Consider the following 16,160-nt stretch of genomic DNA (forward strand, 5'->3'; position numbering starts at 1 on the left):
GGTGATTTTCTTCCTGCTGCTTTAAAACGCTCCATCGTTCCATCAGAGAATGATGCTCAGAAACAACAGAGTTAAGCCACACTGAGCAACTGACCACCTTCCCTAGCAGCATGAAGCTCCTCTGTTACTTGACTGAATATTGAGTTCTAAGCTTTTGCTCTCCTCCCTCGATGTCTTATCCAGATTCCTGGATACAGTCCAGTTCTTTCTGTTCAAATACTGCCGTTGCTATTGTGCTGCAGTGTATGTATTGACAGGTGGATGCTGAAATGCCAGGCTGCACTTCTGGTGGACTTTTGCTGACCGACTTAAAGATTCGCCACTTGGATGTGTTATATATTAGTACTTTATCTATGTTTTTCATAGAATGCTTTTGTGTTATGTTTACGGTTTGGATTTAAAAGAGAAAAATCAATTTCAAGTTTCCTTCACATTAGGAAGACTAGAAAATGGGCACTGTGTATCAAAACTGCGAAAAAAACCCAAACCCAAACCACACCCTGGAAAAAAATCTACTGAAAGTAAACAAAATATTGTGTAAAGCCTTAATGAACGATGGAAATTTTGTCTAATAGAAAGGAACTTTAGGCCATGCCTAAATAACCTACTGTTACAAACCTCTACCTAATTACTGTTCTACCCTTGAGGTAAAATCCTTTTAATTGGCTTTGGGAAAGTCTGAATGGAAAACCCTGATGATTTTACATGTTTCTGTCACAATTACCCAGGAAGGAATATTCATACCTTCTGGTTTTGTTGGTTGAGGGCTTTTTGGGTTTAGCTTAAAATCTCTTTCACCCCACTTGCTTCCCAGCTTGGGGCTGGGTCTGTTTAGGGCTGTTTTCATTTTAAAGTCCCCCTCCCCCAAGCACATAGGAAGAACAGACAGAAAACTGAGAGGAAAAAGAGATAAAATCCTTTTACACGTGAAGATGGTATCAGCATCAGCAAAATGATTTTCACTCTAGCAAGAAGAAAAGCAATAGAAAACCAGTATTTGAGTGCATCAGAGGAACAAATAGAGCAGTTAACACAGCGCAAGGATGAATGGTGTGTTGCCAAGAGGCTGATTTCATTCAGCAGTGTACTTTCCAACACCCGTCTAGTCCTGAGCGAGTGGACAGTGCCAGTTTGGGAGCTCTCCTATGTGGTTAATGCTATAAACCCCGTTCAGGACCGAGCTGACCCGCAGTCGCTCAGGCAGCCCCAGCCGCCCCGAACCCCGATGCACCGGGGACAAGGCAGATGCCTTTTGTTCTGTTGCACCGAGCTCTTCTGCATTCCTCCCACGTACGGTCTCGTATCTCGCCGCCGGTCGCTGCTCCCCGGCTACCGCGCGGTGGGCTTCGGCGGAGGGACCGCGGCGGGGAGGACCTTTTGTTTTCCACTGGCAAATGAGCAGTCAGTTAATGCAGAAAACTTAGAAGTCTCGCACTTGAAACACAAAACCCCCTTTCTTTCAGCCCTGGCAGGCCAGGTGGCAGTGTTTTCGTTAGGGATGATTCAGTGCTAGTGCAAGTCAGTGTTTACACCCATTATAAATATTCTCAGCTACCGGGCGGGACAGCACAACACTGAGAAGAAGCGACGACAAGGACCGGCTGTGAAATAACGCCTTGCCTAATACTAACGCGGGAGAAGACCTGGGAGAAGGCATTTGAGGATTAACAGAGTGACAGGCACCACACACACACAAAACGAGAAGTGGGAGAAGAGAATTTCTCTCACTAACGGGGCGCGGGGAAAGCCTCTGTCACTGAACCCAGGACAGCCTCCTTCGCGGGCGGGCCGGTGCTGAGGGGGGCCGGTCCTCGCCGGCGGCCCCACAGCCCCGGAGGAGGACGAGAGTGACCCGGCGGTGGCCAAGTTCACGGGCAGCGAGGCCGCAGCCCCCACCCGCCGCCCTGACAGGACACCCGGGGCCGGGCGGGGCCCGAGGGAGCTCCCTCTCCCGCCGCCTCCCTCAGCGCCGGCGACGCCCGTTCGCCCTGGCGGCGGCCGCACGCGCCCGGCACGCCCCGCCCCGCGGCGGCGGCCCCTTGAGGCAGCTCAACGCGAACCCGCCCGCTGCCGCCGCCACCGCCGCCGGGCGGGACCATCTCTCCCCTTAGCGGGGGGGGGGGCTGCGCTCCGCCCCGGCTCCCCGGCTGGCCCGCCTCCCCCCCGCGCGGCGACGAGCGCCCCTCCGCCTGGCGCACGGCGTGGTCACGCCCAGCGCAGGCATTAGCGCCCCCCGGTGCGGGGCGCGGGCGGTCGGGCATCCTCCGGCGCGGCGGCGGCGGGTGCTGGGAGCGCGGCGGGCGCGGAGCGGAGCGGCTCTCAGCGCCAGCCTTGCGCGCTCCGCCGCCCTTCTCTGCGCCGCCCCACCACGCCATGAAGCCGGCGGTGCTGGAAGTAATGAGGATGAACCGGGTGTGCAGGATGGTCCTGGTCACTTCCGTGGGCTCCTTCATCCTCGTCATCTTCTATTTCCAAAGTATGTTGCACCCAGGTAGGGCACCGCAACCGCACCGCTACCACACCGGCCCCGCTCTCCGCCGGCGCAGGTGGCGGGCGCCCCGGGAGCCCCTCGTTGGCCGCCGGCTCCGGCTCTCCCCTCCCGGCGCCGCTGCGGCAGCTCTCGCAGCGCCCGCAGCCCCGTCCCGGCCACCGCCCGGGGCAGCCCCGGGAAGGTCGGCTCGCCCCCCGCAGGAAACTTCCCGCGGGAGGGAGGAAAGTTGGTTTATTTTAATGTCTTGTCTTTTTCTGCCGTACATCGCGCGTTTGGGGACGGCACCGGCTGGCGAGCCCGCTGCGGCCGAGAGCGGCGCCGGCAGCTGCCCGGCCCCGCCGGTCCCTCCCCGCCGAGTGGGGATCCTCGGTCCCCTCCGTCCACTGCCGGGGCTGCGGGCCCTCGGCTTCCCGGCTTATCGGTTTTGGGGATGTCCGATAAGCCAAAAACACCGCGGCCGGCCGGGGGCACCCGCCACCGCCGGCAGGCAACTTAGCTCCGGCTTGACCGAGTTGGCCGGAGGGGCGGCCGCTCGTCCCGTCCCCGGCGGCCGCGGCGGGGGAGCTTCGGCCCATCCTCGCCCCGGGTGCTTGGGCGGCTGGGGAGCTCCGGAGGTGCCCCCGGCTGGGGACGGGAACGGGGAGCTCCGGTGTGCTTCTGGGTGAGGATGGGCGTCCGCACCAGCCCAGGCTGCGAGGCGGCATAGCGGTGCGTGGTCAGCGCTGATCCAAACCCCTGGCTGCCCAACGCGACTTTCATCCAACCATTTATGACCGCGGTGGGCACTAGGGATAGGACCGTACCGTAGGGCGGTGATGGGCACTGGCTCCCATGGAAGTCACCCGTCGGTCGGCTACTGATTTCACGCCAAGGTGGGGAAACTTCATGCCGGTGTCTATTGCGCGCACAGATCCATCCTGGATTGCAGTGCGGCTGCTTTGTGCAGCTGGGCTGAGAAATTTATCCAGCATGGCAGAAAACCCAAACCCACCCGATTTTATCTGTCAGTCTGTGTCACTTTTCCCCCCTTCCTGCCTGAGAAGTGAAGTGGAAATTGCACTTGCAGTGTCTTTTTGGAGGGATCTGACAGCTGAGCAGGGGAGTGAGGCTTGTTTAAGGGAGTGATGCCTCTTAGCAGACTAGGAGCTGCAGTTGGCTGAGTGGCCACACTTCTCGGCAGGACGAGTCTCGGCTGTACCTGTAAATCTCTCCTGACAGCTTTAGAATGCTGTGGCTACAGGCAGAGCTGTAGCAAATAAGGGGCTAGGACTTTGGGGAAAAAGAAGGGTGTATTCCGTTTGACTCCTTCCCCACTTGTGGCTACCAACCCATGGTTGGTTAAAAATTATTTTTCCTTAAAGTTTTTGGAGTCAAGTGGTAGAGGCTTAGTGCGCTGTTGGGGTTAGGAATCAGTAGATCTGCTGTTCTGTGGTGGAGTAAAGTCCCATTTGGCGTTTATCTACCAGCTGTCAGCTCCTCCAAAGCTGGTATCATTTGCTTGATGAATGTGTTCTCGTATGGTGCCCATCTGTGTTAATACCTGCCAACTCCTTGGAAAAATTGGCATATTTCTTCTTTCCTGCTGTGTCTGGTCTGGGCTGGCTGGTTTCCCAAGGAGAGCTCAGCCCCTGGCAGACCTGGGGAAGACTTTATTTCAGATCTTCAGGGCAGCATGCGGAATTGTTGGTTGTAACACAGCTTCACCAGTTTAATAAAAGTACATCTTCCTTGGTTGCATTCCACAGGTGATATACTTTGCACACATATTCAGAAAATTTGGCTGGATGCTATTATTTCCCCTTGTTTCAGATGAATTATGCTGCTGGAACGCAAACTCAGCATGCAGTAGAGGAAAGACGAAATATTCTTCTGTGAATTTTTGAATGTAGAAAAATTGTCTTTTAAGATTTCTCAATATGCTCTATAGCTGGAGATTATGGCTTTATATATGTGCTATTGTGAAACTATAAATAGGCTGAGATTTTAGTACAATTCAAAGGATTTACCCCAAAGAGGGACTGTGATGCCGTGAAATCATCAGGAGGATAATCTACACCCATTTTCTGTTTGACGCATAGTTAGGTTGTTAGTATGAGTGGAGTAGATCTGGGAATAAATGTGATCACAACCTGTCCATCTTAATTTTTGATCATAACCAATTCTGCTTTTTTTCCTGTGGGCTGTTTATTTAGTGGAAATAGCTAGAAACCTGTCAAACTCTAATCTAGACCCCCACAGAATGTGGCCATTCAGATTATGTATGGTTTGTAAGGCTCAGCTATTTTCACTGGGTATCTGTTATGTGATTGTATGTGTTACCATCTTGTTGGTGCAAATGGTAGATTAATGTGGAGTTCTCAAAGGGGCAGGAGAGAAGGAGGTAGTAGACCTGCCAATGTGATATACCTCAGGTAGCAGATGATTTTGAGGTGTTATATCCTTATTTTACAGTACATTAGTTACCCTTCTTGCTGTATGTCTAAATTTGCCAGAGCCAGACCCTGGGCAGAGTGCATGTCGGATAGGATGGGGCTGGAGGTATTAAGAGCTTTAAAAATCTTGGCTGATGCCCTTGTTGTGGAGGGTGTTGTAAATTTTAGCTAGTCCCTGCTGGAGTATTTTTCTATGCCACCCATTACTGCTGTTGGTAGCTTACCGTGCTCTCTAAAATAGAGACTTCACAATCAGAATTAGCTGAAAAATTCTCACCCGACCCTTCTGGATTGAAAATAACTTTCTTTCCGTTCTTTGCAAAAAGTGTCAGCTTCTTATTCAAAATCTGACAATTTCTACACCCCCCCCCCACCCCCCCCCCAAGTTCTCTTGGTGAATTTCAGGAGACTCTGCCTGTAGAGCTTTCCAAACAGTTTTAGGTGTGAGACAGTGAAGATGAAAGATGCCAGAAGGCCACCAAATGAAGAGTACAACCCCTGTCAGGGACAAGACAACTTTTCATCTGTTAGATGAGCGTTTTCCATTTTAGGAGGTCTGAATGTGGGTCTTTTGCTAGAAACATTAAAAGGACAAATTTCTGCTGACAGTTTGCTTTTTTTTCTTTGGGATAAATAAATAGGAAAATGACATAGTAAACAGAAGCTTCTTTTTAAAAACAAACAAAACCTCCTAACAACAAAAACACACCGAAGCCTGCAGGGAAGGTGAGCTTAGCCGTATCTTTGTAAAAGAATGTGATTTTGTGTCCTTTGCACTATATCTCAAATACCAGCATATTGGAAGGAGATCAGGTGCTTTTTACTCCTTGTTCTTTTTGGCTCCATACATGTTCTTTGTTGGGAATCCAGTGGCAAATGTGCTGTCCTGTTAACGCACCTTTGAGTTGTCTGAATTCCAGTAGAGACTGCCGATGTGCTGGGGAAGCCACCCTTCCAAATTAGGTTCCTCGACCTAATGGGAATGCTCCCCATCAGCCTTTGGTGGGGGAAGGTGAAGAGCTGCAGTTCTCCAGTGCTCAGGAGCACTGTAAGGAAAACTCTGGAGATTATTCTGGCTTTTATGGCATACCTGTGCATTCGGGGGACTATTTGCTCCTGAGGGAGGAAATGGCAGTGGGGACTTTGGATGTTTTCTTTCTGCCTGTCTAGCCTTTTCTGAAAAGAAAAAGACAATCTGCAGTGTTTGCTATAGCTGGATATATGGCAGTATATAGCTGATTTTTCCCATCTCTTTGCTCGGAATATTTTCCACCTTCACTCTCCTGCCATGTGCTATCTGGATAACTGAGTGCAAGCTGATTATTGCTTCATGCTCCTGGATTTTCTGTCTGTGTACAATGGGTCAGTCTCGGGATTTTATGAGACAGCCCATCATAGTCTTATCTGCTGCCTTTCCTGTGAAACCAGTTCTCTTGCTAGTTCTTAGCCTGCCTACGCTTTCACAGATGTGTTTGCTTTCTTCTATAGGCTTCCCAGATGCAGTGTGTGGAGGAACTGTGTGTCAGTAAGTGCAGGCAGAAGCTGTTCTGCTAGGCTGTGGTCAGGCTGGCAATGTGCTGGGACCCTTCAGGATGAAAAATTACACATAAAGGTAGAATAATTAACACTCTCTTTATCTTACCTGAGGCAGGTTTATGAAACTAACTGATTCTAAATCTCGTTTTCCCCTGCTGCAGATGAGAATGTCTTTGTTTCAGTTCTCATATCCTGTTTTAGACTTTTTCTCCTGTGGATGCTAACAAAGGTTAGATCCTCAGACTTGCCTCCTGCTCATGATCTTCTCAGTTACACATGCAGCACTGTGTGACTGATAGCTGCTTGTTCTTTACAGAAGGCTGTTGTCTATCTTTGCTCAAATGTCAGAACAATTCAGATCGCATGAGAGTTTTTTCCCTGATATCTGAAGACAAGCTCACCATTGGTTTTCATGGAAGATTCTGTTTGAAAATCAATGCAGCAGTCTCCCATCTTGCAATTGATCCTTGCTTTCACCCCTGCTTATAAAGGGGAATGAGATCTGCAAAGCAGTCGGTGTATGGCATTCCTTTGATGGACCCCCATACTGGTTTTAAATTATTCTGTTTGGGATACTGAGAAATGGAGTTCATTTGACAGCCACAAGAATCTGGCCCTCATTTAATTGCATGCAATGAAATCCGTCCCCCAGTTGCGGGCAGAAACCCTGCTGTGTAGCTGTGAGGGGACTGTGCTGTATCTTTTTGTCAGTATCCCTATAAGCTTTTCATTGATTTCCATGGGACTGCATCGTCGGTGTGAGCAAACTGGTCCCTCTTCTCAAGGGTACTGGTAGTCCGGAACTGCTTGAAGTTGAGAGTTAAACTGCTCTTTATTTTCTGAAAATCTGCCTAGTTAGTGAATATTCAGATTTTAAGAAGAGCAACTTTTTCTACTGCAGTATGTATGAGTGTAGCTTTCCACAGCAACTGCTCACTGACCTTAAGAAATGAAAATTTGTTTCTTAATGTGTTCAAAAAATACCTGGCACTGTCAGCAGTATTGTCTTTACATTTTAATTTATCAGAATATTTATTACTCTACAGTTAACATTTCTACAATGTAGGTTTTTATAAGCTTTTATTTTTTTTTTTTTTGTTGGTTTTTTGTTTTTTTTTTTTTTGTTTTGTTTTTTTGTTACTGTGAATCAATATTGGGGAAACTACCTGCTGACTTTCATAGCATTGACACTCTGTATTCACAGATGTAAAAGTGTCACGACTTGGCTAAAGTCTAACTTTTCAGAGATAAAGTCAATGTGAATGGAAACTTTGTTTTTCCTTTAGGGGAAAAAAAGGGCACATAGAGCAGAAATACCCAGTGCTTTTTATGACCAGTTGATTGGGTGCAGCTAATATGTCAATTTTATCTCTTTATAGGGTAAGCATGTTTCTGAATTCTTACATTGTTTCCATTACTTGTCAGAAGTGACAGGTAGTTAATCTTGTACTGTACCATATAACTAACTCTAAAACTGGTTCAGAGAATTGGAAGGAATTAGATCCGTGTTACTTTTCCCAAAGCCAGCACTACTGTATTTTGTTTGACTCTGTTGCCAGATGTACTGTATCAAATCCTGCCTGACAAAGCTGCTGCAGTTGTCCTTGTGTGAATGTCATTCCAGCACAGTCTTTTTTTTTTTCCTCTCAAGCCTTTTGGGCTTATGCATATGTATTATGTATCAGCTCTAAGGTGATCCTGAGGGAATTCAGGACAGAGTTGGGGGACACAATGGTGTTTGAACCTGGTGGTTTTTCCTGCAGATTGTTTGTGGTGCTCAAGGCAAGCATTTGAGTTCTGTGAGTGACTTGTCTGTCAACGTATATAAAATCAAGCATGGATGCGTGGGTGAAAGGTCCAGTTCAAATGAAAGTGCAGGAGTTCTCCCTGTCACATACGGAAATAAAATTAAGTTCAGGAATTTTGTACTTGTGTAGATCTGGTGTGTCTGGGATAAAGATGAAGATGTGTCTGGGGCAGTCATTTAGATTCAGCAGCCACCTACTGTATTAAAAGTATAATGTTTCAAAGCATGTTCGTGTTTTGTTGGATGTTCCTGCTCCCTGAGGAGCCCATTCATGCAAGATCTTTGTGGACGAAGTAAGTATTTGTCCTTACAATCGCAATTCAAACTGTAGAGTTCAGATAATTCCTCATTATTTGTGTTTCAGTATCCAGGTTATATATAATGTCCTTTTGTTGTCAGCAGAATACTTGTGTGTGACAAAGTGGTGTTTCTGGCACAAGCCTTATGCTCTCACTAGAAGATGAGACCACCAGAGACTACAGTGAACCAATGAGAGAATTCAGTTCCTAATTATCTCTGGCTCATCCCCCCCACACAGAGGGATTTTCTTGGATTCCAATTTTGTGAATATAATTGATGAAGGATTCAGTGTGTTCCCCCTTTCATGTGATTGTTTGGCACATGAAACAAAGGTTACATGAATAAATCAAAATTCTACTGCATATACACTTGGACTCTGTGTCGCTTCTCTTGCCTAATGCTGCTATCCACCACTTTTCATTTGATGCCAAATTGATGAATTTGGTTTGTTAACTTGCACCCTCCACATGCTCCTTAATAAGGAGTTGCTTGTTGGTGAAATTACCTGGAGTAGATCCCTTCCCTCCTGTCGAACTGAAGTTGTAGGTTTTTGTATGAATGGCCTGTGTTAATTTCAGCTCCCTTCCCACTGTCTTGGGTTGTCACACCACCTGTAGCATCACTAGGAAGTACATAATTGAAAGGCAACCAGTGCACAAATAACGTGCACTTGTACATCAAGAATAAGTGCATGGAGGGTGCTGACCATCTCGTTGCAGTGTACATCTGCTCTGCCCTGTGTGATACCCTTTTCAGTTGCTGAGGGCTGGTGGGGAGCCCCTCGCACAGGACATGGGAGTTGCAGATCTGTCTGTGGGAGCTGGCTTCTTTTACCTGCTATAGCTGAACCCAGCACACTGTTCCACTCTATGAATTTAAAGAGGGTTGAAAAGCTACGTGCTGGCAAGTCTCGGAGAGCCAGGGTGGATGACAGGACTCTTATATCTGTGTCATTCTAAAGGGACTTTGACTAAATAGCATGGTATAAATAAATCATAGAATATCTCAAGTTGGAACAGGCCCATAAGGATCATTGAGTCCAACTCCCAAAGCCCCTCACGCAACTACCTAGAACTAAATCATGAGACTAAGAGTGTTGTGTTCATCATGCTTCATGGCATCTCCTTCTGTACATAGTAATAGACCTTGTGTCCACCCTCTGTTTTTCAGCCTGACACTGGTGCAGCACAAGCATGTGTTAGTTTGCAGCAAGCAGATTTTGAGTCCATGGGGGTCAGGGAGGTTTCTCTGTGTTAAAGAAATTTCCCTGCTTTATGCCTTTCGCACTTTAATATCCAGTTTCTTTTTCTTTCAAACTAATGTGCTCTTTCTGTTTGCTTTTTATACCTTGCCTAGTGTTGGCAATGAAAGTAAATGACAGCTTTGCTTTTGGCCTTATTAATTTTACACGTTAGAAATGAGGTCCTAAATGAGGCATTAACATTTAGCTTGTAAGCGTCAGAAGGGAGTGTTATTTAAAAGAAATAAAATTAGATGGCTGCCACTGGAAAATTTTGAGAAAAATGTCATTAGAGCATACTGACTGACATTGAGGCTACAGCTGGAAAGTTAATATTTCATTTTTTTTTCCTCCTGACACATTTGAATCTTGAAATAAAAAAGCTGAGTATGAGCACTTATAAAATGCTGACTTAAAAGAGGGCTGCACTCACAAATGCATATGGATGTGCACATGTACTCAGCCATCTTTACACCCCCTACAAAATCTGTAGTGGCAGCCCAGGTAATCCACATGCATTTATTTCTGAAGTGCAAACCCTTTTCTCCTAACAAGGCTGCTGTAAAGAATATGAAATTCTTTGTTATTAAAAGAAATCCTTGAAGCGCCAAGGGCTCCACGTAGGAGCCTTTGTTATTTTACAAATTGTATTATGAAACATATTGATGGTGTGGTTTCTTATTTCTGTTATTTCTTCTAAACTTATATGTGTTTGGAAACATCCAACTGGAGAGAAGTAATGATTTTATGAACTCTTTCTAGGCTGTAGAAGGGCACGGTATATCAGCTTAAACAGTAAGAGTGCCTCTTCAAGGTAGCCTTCATTTTGTTTGTGCCAGGCTGTAGACACTGAAGGATGACTTTGCATCTGTTGCTATCAATCACTGCTGCAATGACTTCACACTCCTATGAAAAAACTTAAAAGAAGGTGCTGGGGGAAATGGAAAATACAAACAATGCAATTGAGCAGAATTTCTCACTGCACTGTGATTCCAGGGGTTTGGGAGATGGTAACTCAATCCAACAAATGTGAAGGTAGGTGGACTGCACCATGAAATGCTCACATCCTGTAAATGCTCTCTGCTCTTAGTTTTGCAGTGAGAAGTAGCCTTGATTTCAAGGATGTGAGTAAAGTGGTCTGTGTGTGGTTTTGCAGGATCAGGCGCGCCCCTTCTCTAGTAAGTGAAAGAGGAGGATACGGTCATCAGCAGTGCTTGGTCTCTCAAGGAAATGCTGCTGCTGCCTTGAACGTTGTCTCATGCTAAAAAATACCATCGTTTGTAATCTTAATACCAAGAGATTGTATCCTGTTATGTCACTTGACTGGTGGTGGGAGATGATGGGTTTTAATTGCAGAGTCTGCACGTAATAATGCACAAGGAATAAAAGACTTTGGGTTTCAAACCACTTCTCGAACACATCTGTAAAAAGCAAAGAACTGTTTGTTGGGGGTTTTATTTTTTTCCCCTGGTTTGTTTTATTTTAGAAGCCAACACTTTCTGTTAATTTTTAAGACATTCTGACAACTCACGATATGATTTGTAAATGGTATTCTCTGAGAGTAGTGCCTTCTGAATTCATGTAACTAATGACATTGTAGCTGGTCATTTTCATGCTTTTTTGGCTGATAAATGATTATATAAGGGGATCAAAAAGTTTAAATGGATAACTTGTAGGGATTTTTGGATTAGAGAAGGTAGACATATAATTAATAAGGTGGCTATAATTGGATCCCACGGATGATCTTTACTATAATACCTTGTCTTAAAACAAAGAGCTTTAGGTAGCTAAAATCCTTTTAAAGACTTTGCATTATTGTGCTTTAAAGTTGATTGGTATGTAGGCAGAACAAAAACCTCTGTATTCTCTGAAGTGACCCGACATGGAATAGCACATTCTGCACCCACACTGGTAGGTACTGGGAGCCAAATACATCTTTCTAGTAATCTGTATTTTTACAGCTTGTGTTGGAAGTGAGAGCAGAGAATTTATAGTAACTGAGGGGGAGGGGATTAACACTTTTTAAACAGTTGGTGATTAATAAAATGTTTCAGTTCAGGTCGTAAATATAAAACTGATATAGCTTGTCTTGATTATGTGTTTTGGTCTTGATTAACTTCTAAAATGTATTCTGAGCTTCCAGCTGGAGATAAATGCTTCATCGTTAGAGTTAAGTGTGTGAATGTGTCTGTGTAATTATGAAGTCAATGTAACTGCTAATCAAGGGGGACAAATACACCAGAGAATTGGGGTGGCTATTGACACCTGGACTCTCCTCCCAAGCATTGCTGTGTCCCACTCTCTTGACTTAGTAATTGATGCAGGATCAGTCAGTTGGATACTCTGCAAAGTTCCTGCTACCGCTGCACGGGCAATCCTGTGGACCGCCTTCCTTTCCTTCCCTTCCCGAACCAGATGTGGTGGCCCTTTGAGGCAATATTAAGGAAGCTCAAATAGGATGAACATGGCTGCCTGCTAGGCTGTGGTGTTTGGGGTTTTCTTTTGGGTAAGCCAGAAGATTTTGACTCCTTCTGAAAGGAGTACATTGAGTAGTTTGGATTTGCTGGTGGATTGATTGCATGAGGTCTGCATGATTGACTGGAGGAGTCAATGGTTGCTTTTCAGTTGATTTTAGTGAGCGCTGGGTCAGATCTGCTGTGCCAGAGCAGAGGCTTTTTGAATTGCATAAAGGGCACACATCCCCTGTGGTTGTAGAAATATAGGATTGCAGGCTTGGGTGGAGCTCTGAACTGTTTCTCCCCTGTAAATCTGGGTCATTGACTTGGTTATATCAATTCTGGAGCAAAGCTACTGTAACGAAAAGCAGGGTTTGCCCCCCTGTGTCGTCCTACAGAGCAATATACAATAGAATAACAGCTTTGCTCTTCTGCTTTCTTACTTATTTGTCCTTCACAGAGTACTTCTGCATTCGAGTGAGTGGTAGCTTTTTCTCCTTAGAGATACATGCTTGCGGTATTGAAGGGTTTGCTGTCTGTTTCCATTAGTTTCGGTGGAAATGACATTGACAGATAAGCTATATGTAACTGTTAGCATGCAGGCCATCAATAGGATCGAAGTCTTCTGGTCCTGCTGTAGAGCTTCTCTATCCCATGCAGAAAAGGCTATTAATATTTTTGGTGCGAAAGCAAAAGTGTAATTGCATTAAAGAAAAAACAGGAAAAAGTTGGGATTTCTGAAGCTGTTAACTGAGATGAAACTCTTTGAGGTACTAAATGAGCTGAAATTGATAATAGAAGACAGACATGGTTTAATTAAAATCTTCATAATATTTGGCTGTCTTGATCCAGCTTGTGTGTGGTTCTCCCATGCTTCCCAGAACACGTCGATGTTTCTGATGAGCCTTTCCTCATTCTGTTGCCTGTTTTCTGAATGCTTTTCTTCAAATCTTCCAGAGCAGAGAAAGGAGAAGTTTTGCAGATGGTGCCAGGACAGTTTGCAAAACAAGAATATACATGAGGGCTATTGTGTCTGAATGATTAGTAATGCACAAAGCCTAGACATCAGTATAATGTCTGACTTACAGCCTCCAGTATAATGTCTGACTTACAGCCTCATCCATCTCAAGGATGCTGCAACCAGTGTGGTAACATAGTACTGAGAACTCTTTGTGCAATGAGGAATGTGTCTCACGGCCTCCAGTATGGTTGGGCGCCAAGGGAAAAGGGCCGTAATTCTTGCATGTCCAGACTAGCTTGGGTTGTTGCCCATTGCCAGTCTTTACATAGACTTTCCCCTCACCTTCGTTTTAGTTTTCTTTGTACTCTTTAGAGCTCTTGTTTCTACATTCACTGGGATGTGATGTGACCAAGAGGAATTTATTTAGTGCTTCCTTTCCAGCTGTGAGGGGATCTCTTGTAATCAGATTGTACTTCAACTGCTCTTACCTTGCCAGAATGGTGTGTGCATGGTGTACTTCTCCAGCATAGCGGGAGCCTGCAATCGCTGCTGAATGTCAAGCAATGTGTGTTGTATACTGGGTAATGGCAAGTCTGTGCTTTCCTATCTGCTGCAGTTGAAAACTTTTGTTAGAAGCAAGTTCAGAGCAATATTTCTGGAAACTTTTTGAGAGTTTGGGCCCCAGTACTGTGGTACTAATACTTTGCTTTAATCAGAAGGCCTCATGTTCCATGAAGTAGGTCCATGCTTTCTTTTTCACTGTACAGATTAGGAAACTGAGGCATGGCAGGAAGGGTATGTGTGGAGGGATTTGGTTAATGGTTTCCTCAGAAGGTTAGTGGCATGTTCAGGAATGAAACTTGAAGGTAGGATGGTTTTGTGGAGCCTGATGCTTGCATGATCTAAGGGCTCCAAACCTGTATAGGACTGGGATAGACAACAGTGCACACTAGATGTCAGGAATAGCTGAAGTCTCAGCATGCAGCCTAAGGGACACCATTGCAGCCCCTTCCAGGGTTGCTCTAGGCTTGTCAGGATGTCTATTGTGGCCAGCCTTGTGTGTCATTTGTAGTGCTTCTGCCAGGAAAATCATCCTGTTGCAGATAGATGGGGCTTTGAGAGTTCCTTTTGAGCTCTCGTGTACAAGGTGTTGCCGCCATGGGACTATCAGTTGTGCCCCAGGGCATCCAAGTCCTGATGCTGAGCTACAGGCAGCGCTCTACTTGGTTGTACTACAGAGCAGACACATAAACAGTTCTTGCTTCTAATTTTTCACTGTGTTTTGACTCTATGTTTAGCCTTCAAAAGTGTAAATCTTCCCTGTGTATGCCCTGACAAATGTTGGATGGCCTTTCTTTTCTTGATTAGAAGTTGAGGGCATACTTGAAGGAAAATCATCAAAGGCCCTCACTGTTGCTTGGGAGGTCATTCTAGTTAGTGGCTTCTAATACTTCAGTGTTGTTGCCCCAGCTCGAAGTCAGGTTGCATAAATGGAGCTTGGAAGGAAGCAGCAAAATATCCACCTTTCCAAGCTGTGTACAGTGTGGTTTGCTGCACTGGGAACATCTGATATCTTCGGTGCTTCCATTGCTTGATTGACTAGAAGCATAGCATTGCCTATTGGAGGATGGACACTGCAGCTCAGGGAACTGGGTTTCTCCTGCCAGTTCTTTCCTGCCCTGTGCAGACAGCATTTCAGCTAGTTTGTTCTTCAGCTGCCTTCTCCCTTACGCTATCTAAGCAACAGGCAGCCTTTTCTTCATCTGAAAAGATTATCTTCTATCTAGTGTTCAACACAGAAGAGTGGTTGTCTAGGTGAAAGTGTCACGGCAATGCCACTAGACAAATGTCTGAGATGTTATGTTATGGTTTGGATGTAGACAAATTGAGACAGAGGTGATGCCTGTGCTTAGAAATCTCTCTTCTGGAACAGCAAGCCTGTGTTACTCTAGATAGCATTGTGCTTGGACAGCTTTTGTCAGTGAAAGTTTTACTGGATTGATGATCAGTATAGGTGACAAAAAGGCCTGCTTCTTCCCCTTTTGTTTTCTTTTGCCTGTGTCCAGGTTTATGAGAGGTTTTGCTGGCAAATCTAAGTTTATTTAAAAAAAACAAAACAAACCCCAGAAAACAAAGAGAAGAGCACATACAATAAACCCAACATTTTCTGTGGTCAGCTTTCCTGTGCTTTCTTTCTGCTCTCCTATGTCAGCAAAGCACTAAAGTGTCGATTGAGGCTGGTGTGCGTGATCCATCCTGGATTTTCTCACACACCCATGATTAATGTATCTGTGAATTAAAATACCGCCTCTCTGTAAAATATTTTGTCCCTGCACTCTGCTCGTTCTTACTTTATTGCAGTTTTAAGGTCAAAGTTCCTATCACCAAAAAGGTAATGTCAGTGATGTGTGTGAGGGACTGCAGCTGCTGGCTGATGCTCTCCTGGATCCTGATCTTTTAGATCTCCGTGTTCTCTGTGGTGGTTGGTGGACATTGCTGGTATTTGTTCCTTTAAACAGAAATCTCTGGTGTAGGATTTCATGAGTGTTTGTTACTGCTCAGATTTACTGCTCAGAGGACAGTCTTAGGTTTAAATTTAACATCTTTTTCAGCTCCTGTGTAGGTCTGGCGCATCAGAAGTAATACTTCGTGCAGTGCTGTTCAAGGGGCGGGGGGAAACTGATGATACTTGTTTAAAAGGGTATTTTCTACGTCAGTCTTGGAAGCATAAACAAAAACTTCCCATCTATCTTGCTGAACATGTGTGACTGTTTCCCACAAATGTGCAGAACTAACAGCTGTAGTCCATAAGCTGCAGTAAGGCATTTTGAAGAGGTACTGTCAGCACTTCAAGGCATGTAGGAATACTTCTCTTCGTGCCTTTTTTCTCCCCTGCTGATCTGTAAGGCTCTGTCCCACCTCACAGTCAAACAAGCG

General features: G+C 45.5%; 1 protein-coding gene across 2 annotated transcripts in view; it reads left to right on the top strand.

The window, feature by feature from the left end:
• The first annotated feature begins 2,214 nt into the window (after positions 1-2,214).
• The window catches only part of CHST11 (carbohydrate sulfotransferase 11), a 166,763-nt gene continuing 152,817 nt past the window's right edge, over positions 2,215-16,160 (top strand). Inside the window, exon 1 of one of the 2 annotated variants that reach the window (XM_030480335.1) lies at positions 2,215-2,491. In XM_030480335.1, coding sequence (XP_030336195.1) covers positions 2,374-2,491 — 118 coding nt within the window. In that variant the 5' untranslated portion in view covers positions 2,215-2,373. The remainder of the gene's footprint in view (positions 2,492-16,160) is intronic. The other variant, XM_030480336.1, reaches the window with a different exon arrangement.

This window comes from Strigops habroptila, chromosome 3, assembly GCF_004027225.2.
Source record: "Strigops habroptila isolate Jane chromosome 3, bStrHab1.2.pri, whole genome shotgun sequence".
NCBI lineage: Eukaryota > Metazoa > Chordata > Aves > Psittaciformes > Psittacidae > Strigops > Strigops habroptila.